At 54.8% G+C, this 9,547-nt stretch overlaps 2 protein-coding genes across 2 annotated transcripts; one reads left to right on the top strand and one right to left on the bottom strand.

Annotated features, from left to right (window-relative positions):
- Positions 1-3,698, top strand: CSUI_003326 (uncharacterized protein; the record flags this gene model as incomplete). Its single annotated transcript, XM_068063524.1, has 1 exon — positions 1-3,698. A coding segment is annotated over one exon (3,384 nt), but the record flags the coding sequence as incomplete, so codon positions are not given.
- Positions 3,699-5,067: 1,369 nt separating this feature from the next.
- Positions 5,068-9,355, bottom strand: CSUI_003325 (tata-box binding protein tbp2). Its single transcript, XM_068063523.1, has 4 exons — positions 8,981-9,355; positions 7,475-8,562; positions 6,304-6,867; positions 5,068-5,657 (listed from the first exon to the last, which is right to left on the bottom strand). The coding sequence occupies exons 2-4, from the start codon at positions 8,511-8,513 to the stop codon at positions 5,503-5,505; spliced, it is 1,758 nt and encodes a 585-aa protein (XP_067924503.1). The 5' UTR covers positions 8,514-8,562; positions 8,981-9,355; the 3' UTR covers positions 5,068-5,502.
- Between the last annotated feature and the right edge of the window lie 192 nt (positions 9,356-9,547).

Raw genomic sequence — 9,547 nt, 5'->3', positions numbered from 1 at the left:
TACCCCCCTTCTCCGCCTCCACCGTCATATCCTCCTCCTCCGCCCTCAGAACCTCCTCCACCTCCTTACCCCCCTTCTCCGCCTCCACCGTCCTATCCTCCTCCGTCGCCTTACCCGCCTTCTCCACCTTCACCGTCCTATCCTCCTCCGTCGCCGTACCCGCTTTCTCCGCCTCCGCCGTCGTCTCCCCCTTCTTCTTCTCCGTCGTCAGATGCTCCGTCTCCGTACTCACCTCCTCCGCCTCCTGCGCCCTCACAACCTCCTCCACCTACTTACCCCCCTTCTCCGCCTCCGTCGTCCTATCCTGCTCCGTCGCCGTACTCCGCTATGCCTCCGCCTTCAGATCCTCCTCCACCCACAAACTCCCCTCCTACCCCCCCGCCGTCAGATCCTCCTCCACCGCCGTCCTCCCCTCGGGCTCCTCCGTCGTATCCTCCTCAATCTCCGTACCCTGATTCTGTCCGTCCACCGTCAGATCCTTCTGCACCTCCATACTCCGCTCCTGCGCCGCCGTATCCTCCCGTCCGGGCACCGCACCCCGACCGAACGTCCCCGGGTAACGTACCTTTGCCGCCCCCGTACCACAACCCTTTCTTGTCCGATAGACCTCCTCAGGTGCGCGAGTATTCGCTGCCACCGTACTACACCTCAACCCAGCCCGGTGCCTCGCAAGCTGCACCAGACCCCCCGGAAATCTTACTGACGTTGACAACGACACGGCCACCGGTGGAGCCCTCGCAGTCTAGTGCCTCCCAGGAACCTGAGTTTGTCCCTCCTGGAGCAGCTGCCCGGAATCCTGCGGGTCAGGGCCCAAGAGGGGTCCGCCGGTCCCCGACGCCTCCTGCTGAGCCTTTCTACGACTACCCTCTTCCTCCACCGGGAGGCGCACCGATTGATCCAGATCGAAGTCCTCCGGACCGTAACACCCGGCCGCCGCCAGAGACGAGAGTCCCGCCCGACGAGTATGAGCCCTCGCACGTCTCCGGCAAACAAGGGCCACTCCAATCTGGAGCCGAAAACCCTGCTGGGACCTCTCAACTCGCTCCTCCAGGTTACACGCCTTTTATAGCGCCGACTTCTTACTACGAAAGACGTCCTCCGGCCTACGGTCTGCAGCGAGAGTCACCAGGTTCTGAAATACAGCTCGGGAAAAAGCCGGACCTTGGCCCGGAAACTCTTGACCGTCTTGCATCTCGACAGCAGCTCTCTCCTCGCCTCCCACTATCTCCACGTACCCGTCCGACGGACACCGCAGCGGACATTGCGTTACGCAGTTCGGGCCGCAAAGCTCGTCTCGAAAGTGGCATCCCCACGGCGCTGCGTGCGGACTTCCCGCAAGACTCATTTGGAGTACCGCCTGAGGTGCTTGGGACCGACCGATGTCGGGACTGCCTTCGACCGGAAGACTTAGAAGTGTTGGATGACTCAGAATCTTTCCTCATTGAGTCTGAATCTGAACCCCTTCCTCTAGAGCTCCCGGAGCCCTGGCAGAGACCAGCACTCCCTCCAGTGCCAACGCCACTCGTTCCGCGGCAACCCGGACAGATGACAGCCAGTTCGGTGCTTGAGAATCCACGAGCCGCACCGTTCGACGAGAGTCCCCTAGTACTTCCGGAACTCAGACAAGGCGCGAGGGGGCGAAGTAGCGCCGAGACGCTTCCGGAGAGCCGTTTACTCGAGCTACCGCCGTACCCAACCGAGCCGCAGAGGCCGCTTGGGCAACTCCCTCCCGGTCAAATACCACGGGTGAATGCACTACGTCCGGAGCGGGTCGCCGGGGAAGCGAAACGCGAGCCGATACCTCCTTCACCTTTGCTAGAGGCCTCGGTAGCCGTGGCACCTGCAGCTCGGGGAGCAGGGGCTGCACAACGACCCGAGGAACTGGGTCCCGCGAACCAGGATTCCCGCGTTCCCGTGGAGAGTCGCGCCCCTGACCTGTTGCTGCAACAGGACTTGCAGCGGAGCCGCATTGCTGATTTCTCACTACCCGTACTCGTCGAAGAGACAGAGACTAGGGTTGAGCCCCCGGTACGACCACGTATTCCCCAGCCGGCAGTTCCAGCACCGCCAGCAAGCGATGAAATTTTAGGAGGCCGGCCAGGAGGAGTGCCGCGCTCATATACTTCAGAAGAAGCAACTCCCAGGTTCCCTACCCGCTCTGACCGTCGGGGACCTCCGCTCGACACGACAGAGACAGAGAGATATTCCTTACCTAGAGAAATGCCCGCTGCAGTCGTTGCACAGCGGGAGCCTCCTCCAGCGCCTATGGCAGGTGAGGCCAAAGGTACCCCCATCGCAACGAGCAGGGTTCCAGTCCTCACCGCAATGCCAGCGGAGAGCACCGCACGTGTGGCTGGGCCCGTGGAACGGTCAATCCCAGTTAGCAGAGCATCAGCCTCTGACCCGGTACCTCTGGAGCGAACGCAGAAATTAGACAGGGAGCCTCTCGTGAGAGGCCCCGATTCAGAACGTTTCCAGGTCGTAACACGTCCTGCTGGATTAGCCGCTGATCCGACAGTCGTACGCGTTTCGAGGAAGCCCGCCGCAGCGTCAACGTATCTCGGTGCCCGCGCTCTCCCTCCGCCTTCACCCACTGCCTACTTCAGTGAGAGAGCTTCCAGCATACCGAAACAGACTCTTTTAGACCGGGCAGAAGCGCTTAGTACCGAAGGACGGAAAGTTTCCGATGGCTTGTGGCCCCGGTCCCGGACAGTTGAGTCAGTCACAGTGCTAGACTCGAAGGAGCCACAAGACCAGCTTCGGTACCCACGCGGGAGCCCTCTCGCCTTGGCAAGAATTGCCGAGTCACCTGTGATATTGGAGAAGAAGGAGAACACCTTCGAGCTTCAACCAGCCGCTCGGCTTGCAGGTTTCGCCCCGGCGAAGTCTAACGGGGTCCCGAGTGCCGCAGCAATAAAAACGGAGGTGATCAATAGCAGAGAGTCAGTCCCCTCCACTCACCCAAAGGTTGTTGTGAGGTACTCCGGTTCACCAACTGTAGCCACACGAAAGACTATAGACACGCTGGCGACATATGAGGGGCCGATTGCAACAGAGTCGGGGCCACTTTCCCTAGCGCGCCCTTCTACTGGGCTGACAGAGAAGTACGAGCTGCCGCTCAGTGAACGGCTGTTTATAGAGGAATCACCAGTACGGGTGCCGAGGCTACAGTTCTTTGGGAGCGGTTTCGAGAGCATGGTATCCAAGGATTCCGACATCCATGCAGTTCCCGAAGGCTGGGTATTGCCTGCGTCACCCGCACGAGTCACTTCTCACTTTGGGCGGACTCTCGAGCCAAGTTTCACTTCATCTACAGATGTCGCTCGAGTCAGTATCCTTGGTGGCTCTCCGCAAAAGAAGAAGAAGTCACGAAGATGGCACTAAACTGTATCTTAACTGTGGATTCTAGATTGATGCCTCTCTGCGTGTAACCAAGGTGAGGCGTTATAGCAAAATTTTGGCAAACTTTTTTTCGTCTTCTGTATTCCTGTGTACTGTCCCCTCGCAACAAAGGTCGGTGTTTTTGTCAGTTTTTTTCCAGCCGGTCTCCCCATGGCTACTCGGTTGCTTGAGCGCGCATGGTCGCGCCGAATGCCCTGGTCGTCTATGGTGCCAGTGCACTCTCTCCCTTTTTTGCAAACCAAATCTGTCTCCTCCCCTTGGCTAACGCGAAAGTGCTATTACTGTTTACGTGCTGCCTTGGAAGACGAGGTATCCGTCTGGGATTCGTCGTACTGGAGCCTTCGAGTCTCTCTTCACTGGACCGAACCTGCCGAGATCCCTCGCCTTTGTCCGCTATGCCGCTTCTGTGATTTGGGCAGCTGATCAGACCTCCACCATAGCGAGAGTACCCGGAGCGAGTGATTCAGTTTGCTCGTGAAACGGTCACGAGGGACTTTGCGGCATATGTGGCCTCTCGCCACTATTGACAAATGACTTTGTGCTGGCCCCGGTACGGCCAACACCGCTTCCCAGCTGAGGTCCGTCTCTCTGGTCCAAACACTGCTTCCCAGCTGGTGTTCGTGTCTCTGGAACACATCCAGTTTAGTGATTCGGAGAGAACCGCTCTTGTGCTGTCCCGAAGGCGGAAGCAGGTGACCAGCGACCTGGCCGGCCCCGCACTAACTGACACGCGTGCTGCTGGCTTTAAGCAACACTTGCGTACCTGCCTGTCGGTGTGCCTCGCAGGGGTCAAGGCATGTTCCCAAGCGCAGCAAAAAGCCGTAGCCCAGGTGCCTGTCCCCGGATTCCAAGGTGATTACGCCGGCACCCTCACTCGCAGCATTCCTCAATTGTTGAGAGAACCACGGTACACCTCGGAGGGGGGGGGGCGGAGGCAGGCCTACTGACTACAATCCGACGTGAGGAAACGTCTGCCACAGAACATCCCAGCCATCGTGACCCCTCTCCACTCATATCCCTGATCATTCGTTCTTAAAGATGAGTCACCTGATTTGATGCTTCGTTCTCTTTGGTCGTTGCTATCGTCGTCGAGTGGGTTTGGCACATTCTCCGAGCCTCATGGGGGCTGGGGTGTTTTTACCCGGGACTTGATAACCCGGAGATTCTCGGCACTCCAGGGACGTTAACCTTAGTTCGTTCCTCCCGGGTCAGCACGCCCGGCGAACACACTCCACTCAGCCGCACGTCATTCTCCTCCATCTAAAAAAGTGTCCCCCTCCTCTAGTCGGCTGTGACTTGGTCATCCCGGGCCGGTTTCGGGATCCGTGCGTGTCGTAAGGGGAGGGGGCTTTTACTGACACTGCCCTCCTAGGGACACAGTTGCAAACATCACTGACAAGGCCTCCCCGGCAGCCGAGAGTACTGTTGTATTACCAAGGCTGCAGGATCTATGTTCGTCGTTCCGTAGCTTCCCTGGGGGCCGACTCCCATCGTGAAATACGCCCCTGCCTTGGGTCGACGCCCTTGGCAGAGTCAACCGGAAAGGGCGGGACCGTTGTGAGAAGCCCCATCCTCACACCGTATCGGAACAGGTTAGTACGCCCGTCTGTAGGGGGGTCCCAGTCGTAGCACCAGAGAAAGTAACAAAGCAACTACGGCCTGAAAAAAACTGCCACCCTCCGAAACACCACGAAACAACGAAAAGACTCCGGGGGCTCCACCGACGACTATTATACGTCTAAAGCCTTCCTGACAATCAATGAATGAAAACTAGAAGAGAAACAATCTTTCAGCACCAACCAGGGCATACGGCGACGCGTATATTTTCCAGACACTAGTACACACAGGGGAGAGACGTCGGGGACCTCAGCCTCACATCATGGCCTACGCCCACAATTCACCGCAGTTAACCCACTTGTCACACCCTCACGTCGCTCTAGGCGAGTGCTCAAGGAGAGCCAGCGGGTACCTCACTATACCAGCAGATGATGCTCTACACTTCTGGCCTCCGCCCACAAAGAGTGATGCTGAGATACCAGTCAACGCACTTGCGGCCGAGGACCGCTGTTGTTCTTGGAATGAAAGCGCCCTGTCCACAGATTACTTCCGATACCGCACGAGGACAGGGTAGAGAGCTTCGAACACTTCATTCACTTCGCTGAGCTTCTTGCATCCGGTGATCACCACTTTCCCGCTGACGAAGACTAAAAGCACTGCCTTCAGAGAAGAGGTCGGGTTGTATCGATACACCAAGCCTGCAGGGAATACAAGTCGAGTGAGACACTCCTCACAGTCAGTGTCCCCCGCTGCTCGCTGGCTTTCCCGTAGCACATAGCAGCCTTTGGTGCTGACCGAAGGAGTAAAGAACGAATGAAAGCGGACGTATACTCACACTCAAACCACACTACGTAACGAGACTAGATCGGAACACGTCTCAGCTCGTAAACCTACAGAACCGCAGGCTGTCGAGACTTACGCCGCCTAAGCTTCCTCTTTACCGCGAGAAAGCATCTCGTGCTCCTTGACTGGCGGGGCTACAACTTCTGCTGTCAAGACGTACGTCTCCCCCAAACAAGACCTATATACATGGCTGCATCTGGAGGATCTATAAACTTCAAGATCGTCCACCTGATGTGGACACGGGGACATAACCGCGGCCACGAACTATGCTTCGATCCTTTTGTTAGTCGTTCTCTTCCAAAATGTTTTGTTACTGAAAGGCTCTATAGCAGGCGCGCAGCTCCATTTGCAACTTATAGCCGCAGCGGCTGTCACGCTGTACGAACGCATGCAAACACACTTGCAAATCTACATACACATACAGAGAAAACGAGGAGTATTCAAGTCAAGTAAGATGTGCTTTTTTCTCTCCTGCTATCCTTTCCATGCTCTCCGTCTTACCAGAAAAGAGCTCGGGTTCGTAGCTGGAGAACTCCTTGTGTTCAAAGGCAAGACCTTCCAGTCTCACAGGGACTCCGCAGTCTGCACTTGCCACTACATTCTCAACTTTGAAATTTTTCACGCAAACCTTCCGATCTCTTGCTCTCTTCTTTCCTCTTCTTTTTCCCTCCGCCCCAGGGTCGTCTTCTTCTCCTCCCTCTTCCTCATCTTTTGACAGATCTCTCAAAGGCACGATGGCAGTAGAACAATGAGAAGAACTCCTATCTCCCTCACAAACAGACCCGCCTCCATCATGACTATCCGTCTCCCCCCCACAACCACCACCTTGACTTTCACCCTCGCCGGTCTGATCGCCTTTCTCCGGAGAAACAGATGAAGCAGAAGAAGAATCACCAGAAGATAAGAGTGCAGGAAGACCTCTGGATGGCGAACTCTTTAAGCTTAAGGGAGGGGGTTTGATCTGTTCCACGTCCCCACAGTAAGCAAAGGTAAGTATACGTGACAACAAACGGGCTGCCTTCTCCGCTTCAGTTTCACTTCTCGCTCCTGTAATCATCACTCGCCCTGGTGAACGCATACATACATTGAAGATAGGCTGAGATCCCTCCTTGGCAGTCTTTGAAGGGTGATGGACACCACCACAAAAGAAACGGAAAGAATACATGCTGTCCGAGCGTCATTCCTCGACCACGGACCTCGGCGATACTCGCATTCATATCCATTTCTGCTCTTCAGAGGGATGAAGAACTCTATCTTGTGTGTATTATAGTAGAAAAGGATGACGTTAATGCCCTTTCGTGACCCGCAACCTCTCATATAGACTGGCCTACGAAGATTGGCACAGCTGTTTTGTCCGGTCTGACCTCTTTGACAAATGTGTCTCTTGAAGCTCTCGGTCTAAATCTACCAGGAAGGATACTATTAACTACACAACGACAATCAGCCTTAGCGGCTAAGTCCCCTCCAGCTCAGCAGTCAAGGAGGTATACATTCCATCACAACTTGACTGTCTACATGCCTATACACTCACCCACTCACACTGGTGTATCAAGACACACATGTACATACAGACACGCAGCACATCTTCTTCAGAGAGACTGACGCCCTATCCTTTCAAGAGAGCCCCGTGTGGAGTAAGATCTCCCCCCATCCGAGTCTTGCAGAAACTTACCCGACCTAAAAACGAGAGCCGTACATTTCGGAGTGCGCAAGCGCAGAATACAGGCATTGATTTTCCTCGGATTATATTCGGCAAAGCGACAGGATATGGCTAGCAATCTTAAATCAAGACGGCTATTCGTGTCTGGTCCCCTCCACATATCGACACCATTTATCCGCCAACTCATATGAGCCGACGCAACAACATTCTGAATCTCTGGCATAGTAGGAGGGGAGAACAAGGAAGAGGAATCATCAGCTACAAGAACTTCCTCCTGAGAGCAGAGATCAGAAGTACTTCTCCGAGCAAGCGTGTCGACTAAAGAAGAGTCTCCCGCTTCATATTTTCCACCTGAAGAATATGTGCCAGAACGACGTTCCTCTCCTCCTGCTGCTGCACTATTGTCACCCCCCCCGAGACTTGAAATTTCCCCTGCGCGTCGTTTTGACGCACTTTGTGATGATTTCTGACGATGACCTGCCGGTCCACTGAAAGTGGTGTCAGTAGGAGAAGATTCACAAGATAACAAAGACGAAGAAGAAAAATCCTGAGCGTTGGTTTCTTTAGAAAAGGTCTCCCCATCTCCAGAAGAGGAGGCCAAGAGAGAATCGATAAGGGCGGCATCTGTTTCAAAGGAGAAGGCAGTGTCACCTTCGAACACCGTTTCTCCTCGGGCAGAGGAGGTGCTAAGGCCATTGGCAGGTGAAGAAAACAGTAGATCAAGAGAATTCTTTGAGTTCCGAACACACTCTCCCTTGCTTGCTTCAGTAGCTCCTTGAGTTTCACCAAGTTCTTTAGCTGGAGAAGAAGAAAGCCTGTCATCCTCGCCAACCCCTGGGAAAGAATATGTCGAAAAGAGGTCTACTGGAGCAGTTGAATCAGGTTTATCGCTAGCCCTGCTCGAGCTATCTCCATTCTTCGACTCTGAAGCATTCCAACTTTCTTTATCGAAATCTCGAGTAGACACTTCACTGCCTTCCCTAGCCTCTTCTCCTTCACCCTCCCCGGAGTCCGGAAAAGACACGCGCCGACGCTTCCGAGGAGAGTGCATGGTCTCGGCTTTTTGTCTGCGGGCCGATGGTTGTGAAAGACGCTACGGCCTGTACAGCATACGGTAGGACACCCAAGATCAAAGGAGTCTGTTTATTGACAACTCTGATGCTATAATAACCACAAAGTAAGGAGAAAATGAGACCTCAGAGAACGAGATCGAAGGTTGAAGGGCAACAGCCTCATTCAGTTGGACTCGAGGAAGTCAGGAGGGACTGGCCTGCAGGCAGACGGGCCTCTATGCCGCTGAAGGTCGTCGAAAACGTCCATGATACATTGCTGGGAGATGCAGAACACATGAAAAGCAGCAGCGAGGCTTTGGACTCGGTAACACGAAATCTCTACGTCCTCAGCTTCTTGAAGTGTTGAACGCGAGACGCGCGCCCGGGCAAAGAAGGGCTAGGGCACACCAACACCAGGAAGACAAACAAGGATTGAAGGTTGTACGGAAAGAGGTTCAAGACGTACCTCTCTCCGAAAGAAACAGCCCAGTCCCTCTGGGAGCGACCCTTCAGGGCAGATTCAAGCGAGAAACCGCGATATCTCTGTCAGCAGCCGTCTAGGAACAAAGGACAGAGCAGGGAGGTCAGTACACGCGTTCATCGACTATATATTCGTAGGAGGGAGGTACAGACTGGTATGAAAGCAGGGACAACGGAGTCGAGTTTCGGAGTCTCAACAAGTCTGTGCATGCAAGAGAAAGGAAAACGAGCGATATTGTGAGCGTCAAGCGGAAACGAAATCTCGAGTAACTGCGCGCTAGCCCGTTTAGGGAAAGCGCGCGATAACATGAGAAGATCTAGAGATATTAGTGTGGTGTTACTATTTCTCTATCTTTCTCCCTTGTCCATGCAACCTGGCTCTCGCCGCGATGCAGGACTACCGAATGTCGGCTTATACAAAACCGATCGCTCGGAAAATTCATGCAGCGAAGGAGCAGACAAGGGCCTTCGGCTGCTTCTTGCACATGCCGGGCAGCGTCCAACAGAACGCAAGGAGCCCCAGGTGTAAACCCTCATCTCTCTTAAGGCAGTC

The sequence above is a fragment of the Cystoisospora suis genome (assembly GCF_002600585.1).
Source record: "Cystoisospora suis strain Wien I chromosome Unknown contig_1457, whole genome shotgun sequence".
Classification (NCBI taxonomy): domain Eukaryota; phylum Apicomplexa; class Conoidasida; order Eucoccidiorida; family Sarcocystidae; genus Cystoisospora; species Cystoisospora suis.
The sequence above is the reverse complement of the archived record's forward strand: the minus strand, read 5'-3'. Positions and strand labels throughout refer to the sequence as shown.

Excerpts from the sequence above, each read along its gene's own strand:
- CSUI_003325 (XM_068063523.1), bottom strand. The coding sequence starts at position 8,513 with ATGCACTCTCCTCGGAAGCGTCGGCGCGTGTCTTTTCCGGACTCCGGG. Across the intron at positions 6,868-7,474 it reads GGCTCTCGTTTTTAGGTCGG|GGCGAGTGATGATTACAGGA; the intron begins GTAAGTTTCTGC and ends TGCGTTCACCAG. Across the intron at positions 5,658-6,303 it reads CGAACCCGAGCTCTTTTCTG|GCTTGGTGTATCGATACAAC; the intron begins GTAAGACGGAGA and ends TATTCCCTGCAG.